The 15,502-nt window shown below is 37.2% G+C and overlaps 1 protein-coding gene and 1 long non-coding RNA gene across 2 annotated transcripts in view; both read left to right on the plus strand.

Moving 5' to 3' along the window:
* adam23b (ADAM metallopeptidase domain 23b) overlaps window positions 1–15,502 on the plus strand; it is a 56,287-nt gene that overhangs the window by 15,347 nt on the left and 25,438 nt on the right. The window contains exons 5-15 of the mRNA XM_089132951.1: window positions 2,229–2,311; window positions 2,487–2,550; window positions 3,990–4,062; window positions 5,941–5,987; window positions 6,374–6,439; window positions 6,745–6,813; window positions 6,941–7,107; window positions 7,181–7,265; window positions 7,658–7,745; window positions 7,886–7,937; window positions 11,325–11,424. Coding sequence (XP_088989077.1) covers window positions 2,229–2,311; window positions 2,487–2,550; window positions 3,990–4,062; window positions 5,941–5,987; window positions 6,374–6,439; window positions 6,745–6,813; window positions 6,941–7,107; window positions 7,181–7,265; window positions 7,658–7,745; window positions 7,886–7,937; window positions 11,325–11,424 — 894 coding nt within the window. The remainder of the gene's footprint in view (window positions 1–2,228; window positions 2,312–2,486; window positions 2,551–3,989; window positions 4,063–5,940; window positions 5,988–6,373; window positions 6,440–6,744; window positions 6,814–6,940; window positions 7,108–7,180; window positions 7,266–7,657; window positions 7,746–7,885; window positions 7,938–11,324; window positions 11,425–15,502) is intronic.
* On the plus strand, window positions 12,172–14,259 carry LOC120469796 (uncharacterized). The gene is made up of 3 exons (XR_016169217.1): window positions 12,172–12,788; window positions 13,301–13,393; window positions 13,745–14,259. It is a non-coding gene; the product is annotated as an uncharacterized LOC120469796 (long non-coding RNA).

Here is a 15,502-nt window from a genome sequence, read left to right on the forward strand (position 1 = left end):
GTTTGGTTCCCATTGAAGTCCATTATATGGAGAAAATCCGGGAATGTTTTCATCAAAAACCTTAATTTCTTTTCGACTGAAGAAAGAAAGACATGGACATCTTGGATGACATGTTTTTTTTTTTTTTTTTTTAAAGTGAACTACTCCTTTAATAAAACATAATTTAAGTTTTAAACGGGATGGGGCGGGGGTGATCTGGGTTTTGGCCACATTCAGAGCTTGGAGCTTCAACCCTTTCCTTGGACAGCACCCCAAATATCCTCAATTGAAATGAGTCATCCGAACTCGTTGGGCGTTACCGTGTAATAATTTAACCGCTTACAGTGTTGTGTGACGGGAGAGATGACAGATGTGACAGAGATTGTGAGAAAGGGGAGAGTATAAGAGCATGAGAGAGAGAAAGAGAGGATGCTGATAAGTGCTGAAAGCGGTAAATCAAGACTTCACTGCTGAGTCAGCACGGGTTGTTCACCTGCAGGTCAGGTCACATGACCAGCAAACGCAGTTACTCCACCATAGCAAAGCAGAGAGGCTGTTAGATACCAACATCAAACTGTTAAACATTTACATTCATGCATTTGTACACAGATATACAGGAAAATGTATAATAGTCCGATCTTCACTTCCCACGCTAAATGCAAATTTATGTCAATGAAAGTGACTGATAATCAAAAACAATCCGCTTATTTCAAGATCAAAGAATGCAGAAGGAGAAAGAAAAAAATGAAAACAAACATTTTTGGAGGGAAAAGACTGAATGTAAAAGGAATCAGTACATAAAATGCTCTCAACTTTAAAGATGAAGAGATCTGTCTCAAACACACGCTGTGAAATCGCTGGTGTTTCTGACGTCACAAACCACCTTGTAACCAATCAGATCAAAGTGTGATCGTCAACCAGTGGATCTCTGAGCTGAGTTGAGTGAGTGGAGGCGGGGCTCATTTGCATATTCATAGAACCGCATACTAAATGAGGCAAGGGTGTCGAGTTACATTCAAGATATTTTAAGGCATGACGAAATAATGTCATTTTGGCGATCAAAGGTGAGTTTTAAGGGGTACAATTATTGACTACAAGGGGACTTTAAGCATTTTAAGGATTGCTTCCATTTATATTTAGTCTTTTCCCACCAAAATGTTTGTTTTATTGCATCTAGAGAACTTACTCATTGTCTACAACATGGAATAACATCCATGACTGTCATTCATTGTAGCCAAGCTGAGCTCTCACACTTTTTTAACCCTTGTGCTGCATTAGATTTTTAACACCGTTGAGTGCATCGAGGACCAAAAATGGCCACATATTAAACATTGCCTAAAATATTATATATTATTATTATTTTCCACTTTTACCAAGTTAAATCTTTTAACCAGCATCAGTCCTCATCATAACTACCAAAAATGTATTCAATTTCATGATTTTAATCCTTTAATTACCAGTTTTGTTTGCGAAACCATCGATTTGTATAAGAGGAAAAAACACAAAAATTCAATTATTTTCAATAAACTAAATGCAAAGAGAAAACTTTCGATTTGGATTATCACAGTCCCACTTTGCAAAAAATCCCACTTAGCGCGTTAGAGACCTAAAATGGCCACCTATTAAACATTGCCTATTGCCTAAAATAAGGTGCATTTCCACCCATAGGGAATAAATATGTAGTGACGTCATCTGGTGGAATACACTATATAATGCAAATATAATGCTTTTGCTTCAAAATGAAAGGATGTTTGTGCAAAAATCATGTTTCATGTATTACTGACAGCCTCAGATTTAAACAACGTTTTAATGGGTTTCAATGGGCCATTTTTGGTCTTTATGGTGCTGAGTGTTACTATTTGATCTACACAGTGTGTGTTATACATATTTTGCAAAATGGGATCACATTTTTTACATGTATCCAAAAAGTCACAATTTTGCCAAATTTCATACCATTTGCATTAAAACAGCCAAAATGGTCAAAGAAATTAAACTGCAAAAGACCAAAAATGTCCCTAATGCAGCATAAGGGTTAACCCACTTGGACGGAGTAAAATGTACATTATGGTTTTAACAACCAGACGCATGTCCACTTCTTGCCCACGCTCATCTGGCAAGCCTGGGGTGGTTTGTGGGATCAGATCTATATCTGTCTTATATCTGAGGGCGTTTACAGCTGGTCTTTTCATGATCGGATGAAGTGACCAGGTGTGTATGTGTCCTAAGTCCCTAAATGTGTGTGTTGTCAGGGTGGAGAGCACTGTTACTACCACGGCCACATCAGAGGGAATGACAACTCTCACGCCGCTCTGTCCACCTGTAACGGTCTACAGTGAGTACACACTTAAACACTCTCTCAATACGGACTTATTCAGTTGTGCCTGTATTTATTCACCATTTTTAAGTTAATTTGAGTAATGCATGTTTATGCTACAAATTATGTTGCTATAACTCATTGTAGTGTCCGAATGAATCATCATAACTGTGTGTCTCTCTCTGGTTCCCAGTGGCATGTTTGATGACGGACTCCATGTGTACACAATTGAGCCTCTTAATCAGACTCACTCTATTGTAAGTTTTCTTGACTAAATATCACTTTAAGACCAACTTTTATCAACTCAAGTCTAATATTATCATGTGGTGATGAATACATAGTAAATTCTTAGAGTTAGATGTGATGTTCCTGAAAGAAATTAATATGTTTATTTAGCAGCGGTGCATTAAATTGATCAAAAATGACAGTAAAGACATTTATAATATTGCAAAAGATTTCTGTTTGAAATATATGCTGTTCAAACTTTCTGTTCATCAAAAAGACACTGTATTGCATTAATCAGAATAACAACTGTGATTATAATAAAAGCAGATTCTTGAACATCATACATCATATGAAAATTCAGCTTTGATCACAGGAATAAATTACAGTTATATATATTATTCACATAGAAAACTATGGAAGCTTGTTTCTGCCACTGAAGGAAAAATATAAAAGGTAATTGCGACTTTTTATCTCACAATTCTGACTTTTTTTCTCACAATTGTGAGATGGAAAGTCAGAATTGTGAGATATAAAGTCAGAATTGCGTGATATAAAGTCGCAAGTGCGAGATATAAAGTCAGAATTGCGAGATATGAAGTCAGAATTGCGAGATATGAAGTCAGAATTGTGAGTTATAAAGTCAGAATTGCGAGATATGAAGTCAGAATTGCGAGATATGAAGTCAGAATTGTGAGTTATAAAGTCAGAATTGCAAGATATAAAGTCAGAATTGCGAGATATGAAGTCAGAATTGCAAGATATAAAGTCAGAATTTTGAGATATGAAGTCAGAATTGCGAGATATGAAGTCAGAATTGCAAGATATAAAGTCAGAATTTTGAGATATAAAGTCAGAATTGCGAGATATAAAGTCAGAATTGCGAGATATAAAGTCATAATTGCGAGATATAAAGTCATAATTGTGAGATTTAAACTATTCTGAGGGGGAAAAAAGTTTGTCTTTTTTTCCCCTTAAAATTGGCCTAATAAGTTGCAATTGCGAGTTTATATCTCACAATTCTGAGAAAAGATGTCAGAATTTTGTCATATAAACTCGCAATTATGTGTTATAAAGTCAGAATTGCGAGATGTAAACTTCCAATTGTGAGAAAAAAAGTCACACTTCTGTCACACACAATTCGACTTTATTATTTTGTTATTATTTTATTATCAAAAGATTATTTTGCTCATATGAAGTCTAGAGAATATGTACAAATTTGTTATAAGGAAAGAGAATGGTTGTATCATGTTTTGATCAGTAGAGTCGTTGTGTTAAAACAGCTCTATTTCCTCTGCACATCAACTCTAAACACTTTAATAAACCACATCTAATTTTAAACTAACAAACCATCTTCTAAAAAAACAAACCAAAGAAACACAATTCATTATAAACACTAATGAAAAGCAGAATGCCATTTAAAACTCATACTGTGTGTGTGTGTGTGTGTGTGTGTGTGTGTGTGTTTCATTAGGAGGGAACAGCGAGACCACATGTCTTACGCAGGACCAGTATCCTGAAGCAAACGCCACCTACAGGAGAGGACGGTACATGCACATCACACATCAACACATCAACACACTCAAAATACTAACATCTTTGAGGGGGGAAAGGGTATATAAATGTATTTAATGTGCAGTTGCAGTGTGCTTCAAATCTTAAAGGATTAGTTCACTTTTGAAAAAACTTTTGTTGATAATTTACTCACCCCCATGTCATCCAAGATGTCCATGTCTTTCTTTCTTCAGTCAAAAAAAGAAATTAAGGTTTTTGATGAAAACATTCCAGGATTTTCTCCATATAATGGACTTCAATGGGAACCAAACGGTTCAAGGTCCAAAAGACAGTTTCAGTGCAAACTGTTCAAAGGGCTTTAAACAATTCCAGACGATGAATAAGGGTCTTATCAAGCGAAACGATCGCTCATTTAATAAATAAATAACAAAATTTAAGTTTTATAAGGTCAAATGCTCTGTTCCAACTCGTTTATCAAAATAAACAAATCTTTTTTCGAGTCATTTGGTTCATTCAACGAACGAAATGACTCAAAAGAAGATTCGTTAATTTTTGACTGAAGAAAGAAAGACGTGGACATCTTGGATGACATGGGGGTGAGTAAATTATCAGCAAAAGTTTTTTTGAAATGACTACTCCTTTAAAAATATATTTTTTAAACTGAAATGAAACGAAAGGCGATTTAAGCGCAGAACCTTTTCAAGACTGTTTCATTACACACTTAAGTAAGTACGCTTTGTAATAACGTCAAACTAAAAGTTTAACGTACATTTTAATTTAAATACATCTAAGTCATATTTTAATAATCTTTTGCCATGCTTTAAAGAGGTACACTTTTGTTTGCAGTGTTGACTAAGTAGTTGATTATCATTTTCACAGTAGCTATGGTGGTTGCAGAGGTGATGACTCTTTTATACGCATAGTGACATCATGGACTGTTGTCAGCCAATAAAATGTGTGCGTTTACAAAAATACTTTTTAATACTGGTGTGTGCCGAGGGCGTTCCCCATAGCGTCAGCATCTCGTTCCACTTCTCAGGGAACCAGCTCACATATGCAACCCGAGACGCTTTCAATATAATGATGTCATTTTGGGGTGAACTTTCTTTAAAGTACATTTTACAACTCATTTTATAACTCGCCCAGAGTTAAACTGTTGAGTTTTACCGTTTTTGAATCCATTCGCCCGATCTCCGGTTCTGGCGGTACCACTTTTAGCATAGCTTAGCATACACCAGGTCCTGGAGGGCCACTGTCCCTTCAAAGTTTAGCTCCAACCCTGATCAAACACATCTACCTGTGAGTTTCTACATAGATATCCACATATAAAGGCTAGATATCTCGTCCACGCTGCTGGCCAATGGAGGTCAACGTCTGCACCTGGCGGCCATCTTGCCACAGTCAGCTCGCTTACTCATAACATTGTGTTTTAATGGTGCATATACTATTTAAATAACCATAACTTCCTCAGTTTTCTACCGATTTTCAAACAGGTTGGTTTGTTATAACCGTCAGAGATGTAGTTATAACTCTGGCAGAGTTGTAAAATTAGCCTATTTCCAAAAAAAGTGGAGTATCCCTTTAGCTGTCTTATTAAATTTAACTGTCTACAAAAATAGCTTGTTTTTTAAGTTTGTAAACTCGCTAGTAGTATCATGAATAGTATGAGAATTTTGTGTCTCTTATCACTTAAAACTTTTTCATGGCACATAACTTTCCTCTGAGAGCACTGAATGTGCTGATTTCCTCAGTTACTCTACATCTTGTTCTTTCCGTCACTGAAAACAATGATACACTTGTTTTGGGAAGGAATCTATGAATTGAGCATTACAAACAAAGGAAGTGGCGACGAACACTCATGTTTGTTCGTGTGTGTGTGTGTGTGTGTGTGTGTGTGTGTGTGTGTGCAGGCATGGAGGAGGATTTGTCTTGGCTTCACCGGAGGAAAAAGCGAGCTGTAAGAGTTTGAGCTGGGCCACAGGCCACAAAGGAGATGAGCAAAACACTGTCAATGCAAACCTATCCACACACACACACACACACCATAATGTCGAACAGATAGTCTCTGGCACTTAAGAACACAAAGGTTACATCCCAATCTGCAGAAAGGCCATACTACATCATATTCATCCCACACTTTCCCATCCCCAGAAAAATGTTCTCACTAGGCAAAAAAGGTTTGTTTTTCCTTCCATAAATTAAATGATGTTGTTGCAGATGTAAATTGGGATCCATTCAAGGACCGAGCACATTCCTACAGATTGTGAGAGATTGTAATGTAGGAGAGTGTTTATAGTAGCATTGATACAGAAGCTGTGTTCAGAAGTGTGTGTTCTCCTCCAGATCCCGAGGAACCTGTTTGAGGAGATGAAGTACATCGAGCTGATGATCGTCATCGACCACAACATGGTGTGTGTGTGTGTGTGTGAATATGTGCTTTTTTTATGTTCCACTTTAACTCATCAAAATAATTTGACCAATTTTATCTTACGTTTTTATCTAGTTATGCAAGATTCAGTTTGATTTAATTAAATAAAACAATAGTTGACTATTGTTTAAACTGAATGTGAATGCAGTCTTGAGTAAATCTGAGATGCCTCCACTGGAGGGTGCTTTTCTTTGTTTGTTCTCCACACTAATGCAGTATTAGTGTTTTGAGTGTTTGTTTGATGCTTTTATGATCAGGTTATGACTATATTAATATTATCTCACAGTATAAGAGACTGGGGACTAAGCAGCGCACACTCAACTTTGCCAAATCTGTGGTCAACCTGGTGGATGCTGTGAGTTTTTGAGCTGAATTTCAGAAATTTCATAATGGTTTGGGACCGGTAGACACAATAAAGTATATTATGTGTATATATTAAATGGAAAGATGTTGTTCATTTCGTTCTCTCTGTCTAATGGAAGAGTTTTAAAGATCACCTGTACACGCGTGTGGTCCTGGTCGGCCTGGAGATCTGGACGGACAAGGATCACATTCCCATTAGCGTGATTCCGTTCGAGATGCTGCGAAACTTTTCCAAATACCGACAGCAACACATCAGGAAGCACGCGGATTCGGTGCATCTGTTCTCGTGAGTTCGTGTTTGTGCATCACTGCTTACACACGTGCAGAAATGACTTGTGCGTAACGGTGTGTGTGTGCAGGAACGTGACGTTTCACTATCCTCGCGGCTGCGCGGCGTATTTTGGCGGGATGTGTTCCGTGAGTCGCGGGGTCGGAGTCGTTGAGGTGAGTGATCACATGACTGACTCACAGCATGGTAGTGAATATTACAGCTGGGTTTACGCACCGAACTCTTAGTTTGAACTGAGCTAAGTTTGCAAACTAGCGTACAAAATAATTATTTCAATGTTTTTGGAAGAAGTCTTTTATGCCCACCAAGGTTGAATTGATTTGATACAGTAAATACGGTAAAAAGAGAAATATTTAGAAATTACAATTTAAAATAGTTTTTTTCAATCTGAGTAAAATTAGTGCTGTCAAACGATTAAAATATTCAATCGCGATTAATCGCATTAATGTCATAGTTAACTCGCGATTAATCGCACATTTTTATCTATTCTAAATGTCTCTTAATTTCTTTTGTCTCTCCTCTCTCTCTGTGTGTGATGAATGTGCAGTATGGGTCTACGCGGACATTGGCGCTCGTGCTGTCCCAGAGTTTGGCTCAGAATCTTGGGATTCAGTGGGATACAACATCAATAAAAAGTACGCACTCTTTCTCATAATCTTGCTCAATTGTTGATTGCTTTTTAGATTACATAACAAAGATGACAGCACAAACTTACTTTGATACTGAGATATTACATATTGAGCATAAACTCGCTGTGTGTGTTCTGTTTTATCAGATGACTGTGGGTGCATGAACTCCTGGCTAGGCTGCATCATGGAGGACAATGGGTGAGACACTTCACACAAACACATGTTGTGATATATGACAAGTCTTCATAATCAATGTACAATGTACTCATCAACATTTAGACAGCCGTTTAGTTCTGACATCACTTTATAAACACTGGCACTGTCATGACCTACACACAAACACCATCAACACATACAATAATGCAACAATCAAAGTGCCCCTATTATGATTATGGAAGCTTATGTGTAGCATTATTCAATTTGAAATGTAATATGCAAAATGACAATGCAATATGTAAAATGGCATTGCATTTTGTATTTAAATTTACATTTTACATTACCATTCTAGCAACGTTTGGTGCAAAATGAAAATGAAAATGAAATGACATAATTTACATTTGCAATTTCATACACTAGTTTTAATATGCATAATTGAAACGCTTTTTAAGTGGCAAAATTAAAATTAAAATGCATTACAGAAATTATTAGATATGTGTAACATGTTCAAGCAAAAACTGTGGCAAAATGATCATTCAAATGCTATTTTTATTAATTGCATTTACACTCACAGTCAAGACACTCGTGATTGCATTTTCACGAAATGCCCTGCAATGGATGTAGCAAAATTCAATGTGCACATTGAAAATGCAATCCGAGCCGACCACGCCCCCTCCTGGCCTGTCAATCACTGCATCAAGGCGGGCCTCGGCAACAACAGGTAAACACAGCATATGGCTATATTTACGTGTTTTGAGCTGTTGAAAAAAATTGCTGCGGCAGAGCTAATACGAGCATTAAATCATTTAGCAGTTAAAGTGGAGCGTGAACAGAGAAAAGGTATTTCCGAAGATTATTATGTGTATGTAGGTGATAGAACAGTACGTTGTTGGAACGTCTGGGAGAATTTTCTGCCTTATCAGGCGCCGACACCCGTTTGGCTGCTGACCTCTTAAAGGTGGTGGAAGAACAGTTGTAATATTCGGATAGGCCTAGGGGAGCGGGGAGGCCACCTGTGGAGATCCCTGGCGAGGCCATAGAGATGTATGGGTTAAAAGTTAAAGATATCGCGGCCTTGTAAGTTATGGAGTTAGTCCATGGACGTTACATCGCCGAATGCAGCAGTGTGGACTGAAGTAAACAACAACTTAATTATATTTTAATAAACGCGTAATAATCTTCGGAAATACTACCTTTTCTCTGTTCATGCTCCACTTTATCTGCTAAATGATTTAACGCTCGTATTAGCTCTGCTGCGGCAATTTTTTCAACAGTTCAAAATACGTAACATAGCCATATGCTGTGTTTACCTGTTGTTGCCGAGGCCCGCCTTGATGCAGTGATTGACAGGCCAGGACGGGGCGTGGTCGGCTCGGATTGCATTTTCAAAATGCATGAATTTTGCTACATCCATTGCGGGGCACTTCATGAAAATGCAATCGCGAGTGTCTTGACTGTGAGTGTAAATGCAATTAATAAAAATAGCATTTGAATGATCATTTTGCCACAGTTTTTGCTTGAACATGTTACACATATCTAATAATTTCTGTAATGCATTTTCATTTTCATTTTGCCACTTATAAAGCGTTTCAATTATGCATATTAAAACTAGTGTATGAAATGGCAAATGTAAATTATGTCATTTCATTTTCATTTTCATTTTGCACCAAACGTTGCTAGAATGGTAATGTAAAATGTAAATTTAAATACAAAATGCAATGCCATTTTACATATTGCATTGTCATTTTGCATATTACATTTCAAATTGAATAATGCTACACATAAGCTTCCATATATGATATTTTTAAAGGCTCTTTATTTTGTTTTGGAGTCTCCTGCAACTGGTTTTCATTTTAAAGTCAAGAAACTTTTTTTCATAATACATTTTACTCTTTTAACAGTTTGATACAGGATTCAGTCTCTCTAAACCCCCCCTTTCAAAGAGTCTGCTCTGATTGGTCAGATGACCCAGTCTGTTGTGATTGGTCTACTCTACTGTGATTGGTCAGATAGCCTAGTCTGTTGTGACTGGTCTACTCTGCTCTGATTGGTCGAATGGCCCAGTCTGTCATGATTTGTCCACTCTGCTCTGATTGGTCAGATGGCCCAGTCTGTTGTGATTGGTCTACTCTGATTGGTCAGATGGCCCAGTCTGTTGTGATTGGTCTACTCTGCTCTGATTGGTCAGATGACCCAGTCTGCTGTGATTAGTCTACTCTGCTCTGATTGGTCGAATGGCCCAGTCTGTTGTGATTGGTCTACTCTACTGTAATTGATCAGATAGCCTAGTCTGTTGTGATTGGTCTACTCTGCTCTGATTGGTCGAATGGCCCAGTCTGTCATGATTTGTCCACTCTGCTCTGATTGGTCAGATGACCCAGTCTGTAGTGATTGGTCAGTTGGCCCAGTCTGTTGTGATTGGTCAGTTGGCCCAGTCTGTTGTAATTCGTCTACTCTGCTCTGATTGGTCAGATGGCCCAGTCTGTTGTGATTGGTCAGATGGCCCAGTCTGTTGTGATTGGTCAGTTGGCCCAGTCTGTTGTGATTGGTCAGTTGGCCCAGTCTGTTGTAATTGGTCTACTCTGCTCTGATTGGTCAGATGGCCCAGTCTGTTGTGATTGGTCAGATGGCCCAGTCTGTTGTGATTGGTCAGATGGCCCAGTCTGTTGTGATTGGTCTACTCTGCTCTGATTGGTCAGATGACCCAGTCTGCTGTGATTAGTCTACTCTGCTCTGATTGGTCAGTTGGCCCAGTCTGCTGTGATTAGTCTACTCTGCTCTGATTGGTCAGTTGGCCCAGTCTGTTGTGATTGGTCAGTTGGCCCAGTCTGTTGTGATTGGTCAGTTGGCCCAGTCTGTTGTGATTGGTTGACTGCTTCGTGTCGGAAATCATGCGCCCATCCTAATTTCATCTCTTGATACACAGTGACACGAACAGTAACGATGGCGTGGGTTTTACCGTATCATTCTCATCACAGTTGATTTTCTTTGGCAGGAGAAAACAGCGTCTTCTCGACCAAACTCTTCCTGTCTCAGTCTGAGGGTCAAAGTAGACGTTGTTCACCAGCAGCCAATGACAATCATAGATTGTCATTATGCCAATCTGCAAGTACAAATACAAACCTTTAAATCATTTTAACTTTAAAACCTTTTCTCATTCACACACAGATACTGTATATCATAAAACTGCATGAAAGGTTGTATTCGAAAAACCTTAAAGCATAATAGGGCACTTTAAGACATACACTCATTAATATCAACTCACCTGTCACCACACAAGCACACAAGTTATAAAACACACAATCATTGTTATTGTGTATACATAATAAATGCAATTATTCCCTATTTATAACATGCAAATAACATGCATCTCAATGGGTCTGTCAGGGGGAGTAAATTGTTGCAAACCCGTTCTTCATTTCTGCTCAGGATTCAGCTCACACGGATCTTCTCCAAGTGCAGTATCACTGGTTTTAAAGAGTTCCTGTTGAAGGGAGGGGGATCCTGCCTCTTTAACAAACCCACCAAGGTCTGGCATCATTAACATCATCAGAATGTATCCAAAAATAAGAAACAGCATGAGAAAGTATGAGGAGACAAGTCGCCCCACCTTTCATTTAAATATGTCATCTCATCTGTGACATGCTGCGCATTACCACAGGAATTGTTTTCTATAATAACACATCTCTCGGTTTGTAGAAACAAATGAAATATGATGTTTATATGGTGAGGTATTCCAGAGATGTTAAAGCAGAAACTGTAGTTTAAAAGCCAATGTTCTTTCACTCTTCCATTTGTCCTGTTGTTGACAGACTCAAGCGCATGGGGTGTCAGAAACTAGCACGACTGTAGACAGCGTCAGGCATTATAATGACTTCTGTTTGCCTTTGACTGCGAAGCGACACTCGCAACTACGTCAACTTGTTCTACTTTTCTGTGTCCTAACACCTAACCTAACAGTCTACTGATACTAGCGATGAGCATTTTTAAAAAAATATTGCATAAAAATATTCATTGAATATTCATTTATTTAAATGACGTGTAACAACGTTTATTTTTTAAGTTTAAGTTGTTGTTTTTTTACGTCACCATTTCTGAACAAGCTTATGATTAGGCAACATACACAACAAGCTTAAAATATATCTTAAGGTTTTCTTTTAGTTGAAAACATTAAACAATATGAGTAAACAACAAATATAAAGAACAAAAGCTTTTAAGCTCAAGCAGGCTAACGGAGAAAAAAAACGCTAATAAAGCAGGTCACGCCAGTTATCGTACAGGCCGAGTCAGAATATGGTTATCGTGTTTATATTGTTTCACGTTCGTGTTGAGAAAACAATAATATCCACATGCTCGAGTGAGGAAACATGCGGCAGAGACAAAGATAACGCTGTTCTACGCGAAGTTTCTAACAGCACTTCGCGTTTTCTGCTCTTAAACCCGTCTCCCTCAATGAAATGTAAAGGAAACATATGTCTCATAATCATTTAGCTATAAGATAAGTTATCATCTGAGACATACCTGCAGTCGTGATGCAGTGACGGACAGCTGTCTTTCCTCAGTCGACTGATGTGATTTCTCATGGTGGATATATTCTGATATATTCTTCATTTATTAATTTAATCAAAAGTAATTCCATTTTGTAAGATATTTTAGTAAGATAATTTTCATCCGAGTAGCCCAATTCCAAACTCCGTGAGGCAGACGACAACATGTGCTCAAATGCAAACTTGTTGAGAAGCCTCTCGCTGCATCCTGCGGTGGACATCCAACCCGGCCCCATCCAAGTGTGACGTCAGAAGCTACCACGCCCATGCCCAAATTGGACACATTCTCGTTAACATTTAAAAACAGGAAGAAGAACTATCGAGAAGAGAAGACTAGAAGACGAAGGTAACTGCGAAACAAAATGCACAAAAGTTTGCGGTTTTAGTGAACACTGTTTAACATAATACGAATGAGCTGTATGAGAATGAGATGTTACCTGTTGTAAGCTGCTCTTATCACTTTATTAGTAGTTTGTAATGTGTGGGGCTGATCACTTGACTAGCATGCCTGCTCCGCAATTAGCGCGAAAGCCCGCGATATGTAATCAATAAGGTTTGATGTTGTTTTAGAGCTATGAATTATCTTCAACTTATTGGTCATTTAACTCCCCTGTGATGTCTCTTGGTGTATTTAGTATCAGTATACTCTCAACTGAAACTTTTGTTATGTCTACTATATGTCTACTATACTATTATTATTATTATTACACCAATTTCATGTTTTTATTTGGATTAAGGGTAAATATAAAAATATATTATTTTAGTGTCTATGTGTGACGTTACATCCTGTAAATCTTATTCTACTTGAAAAAGAATATGAGATATATTATTGTACATTTATATTTACTTTTTTCATAGGCAATCATAAATGCCCTGACTGTCTCCTGACTGGGATATCTCCTCACAGGAGGCTGAGCAGGTCTTCCTTTCTGGTCTGGATTATCATTGCAGGTCAGAGTAGATTATTCATTATTTTTGCACAATGCCCAGTGCACCCTTTTGTTACTGATAATTCTGTTACAGTAACACAACAGTGACTGTTCTCTGATAACTATTTCAGTGAAGTGGAAGATTTTAACTGACATATTGACAAATAATTGAGGAAAGAAAGGAGACCATTCAATTGTTGGCTGTTACTTTTACATTTACACATTTGGAGTTTGGAATTACGTCAGTAACATGAATATTCAATTTGACTTTCTCTCTCTACAACTCCAACATTTCATAACTGTTTAGTGTTAAATCAGAAATATATATTTCATTTGAACATGTTAAACTCATTTGTATTTCTCTCCTTCTCAGAGTTGAAGCCATTCCTGCAGCAACTGGTGGAAAACGGGGGATCTTTTTGGTGCTTTTGTTCTAGCATAAATAATTTTGTTCTTTCGTATAATATAAATAAATACATATGTATATATAAGTAAATTCATGCTTGAATCATTCTCAAGTTTTGCCTTCTGATATTCTGGCCATATCATTTAGTGACTGCATGTGCTGATTCCATCGTTATTTTATCTGATAATGAGCAAATTAGTTAAACTTAAGGAGGTTAATCAATATACAGCATAATTCAAGAAACTAGGGCTCACACCACTTTTCAGTTGAATAAGATTGATATACATTTTTAATTTGTTTTGTATGAATTTACATTTTTTGTAAATGTCTTTGATGCATTTTGAATAAAAAAAAACATTTTATAAAAATACTCCTGAGATTAAATGTCTTTCGAACTATGTACATACAAACTAAAACAAGGGTCCTGTAACCGGGGTCCTAAAGCTGCAGCCTCCGATTGTGTAGGGATTTGCTCTAAACAACTGACATTGGTTATTTTAACAAAAAGTTATCACACTTGCATAAATGGGTCATTTTTTAACCATATGTGTAAACTTGATGTATTAACACAAAATATTACATTAAAAAAATCATTTTTGACCAAGATATTTTGAACGATGATGATATTTTGATATGATAAACTCATAAAACCTGTACAGAAGAGGAAGCGAGAGATTAACTGTTTTTTTATGTATTAGAATATTGTGCAAAAGTTAATTTATTTCGGTAATTCAACATAGCTATATGCCGTAATCATCAAATTTATAACACATAAAGGCATGAAATATCTCACTTTGCTTATAATGACTAATGAGTATATTATATATTAGTATATGATTTAAGGTTTACATAAATTCCATTCTGCCATTTCAAAGTAATTTGCTATAACAGGCATTAACAGGTGAATTCTTAATTTGTAAAAATGCAATATTTCTATAACCACATAGAAAGAAATGTTTAAAAACGTTTTTTTAAATTAATTTTTTAGAAGGGATAACTATAAGTGCAGTTTGGATCCCATATAATTAAGAAAGAGATAAAAACTCATTTTAGTTTAAATATAGATGCTCCCTTATGTTTATTATAGCAAAACCATGATTATTGATTACCATTTGTAACAGAAATACAAGAGAAATACAAAAATATCGTTTTAAGGTACATTGTTTACTTGTCATTAACTTACAAAACCAGTGAGCAATGCAAATGTATTGTCTAATACAGCTGTTAAGGGAGTGCTTGTGTTTTAGACGATTCCAAGCCTGCCAAAGCGTCACAATTTAACTGCACCAATAATCTGTAGTGCCACATCTCTACACAAATAACCTCATCTTTATTATAAATCAATAACTACTACGATAACAACCATAAACATATTCCGACAGGAAGCAGCGGCATTTTGCGCATGTGTACACGAATCACATCAAATTGAATCACGTGCCGTCTTTGGACATGGGCGAGGCTTCCGACGTCACACATGGATGGGCGTGGCTTCTGACGTCACACGTGGATGGGCGTGGCTTCTGACGTCACACTTGGATGTGGGCCGGGTTGGATATCCACCGCAGGATGCAGCGAGCTGTAGTTGAACTTGTTGAACACACTCCACAGCGCCACCCAGTGCAATTAATTATAACTGCGAGTTAGTGCTTGGGTTTTATCATGGATTCACTGCATTTACGGCCAGCAAAGCAACTTAGTAAAATTCAAATAGTATTTCATTTTTCG

This window comes from Pimephales promelas, chromosome 7 (assembly GCF_988280905.1).
Source record: "Pimephales promelas chromosome 7, fPimPro1.hap1.1, whole genome shotgun sequence".
NCBI classification, from domain to species: domain Eukaryota; kingdom Metazoa; phylum Chordata; class Actinopteri; order Cypriniformes; family Leuciscidae; genus Pimephales; species Pimephales promelas.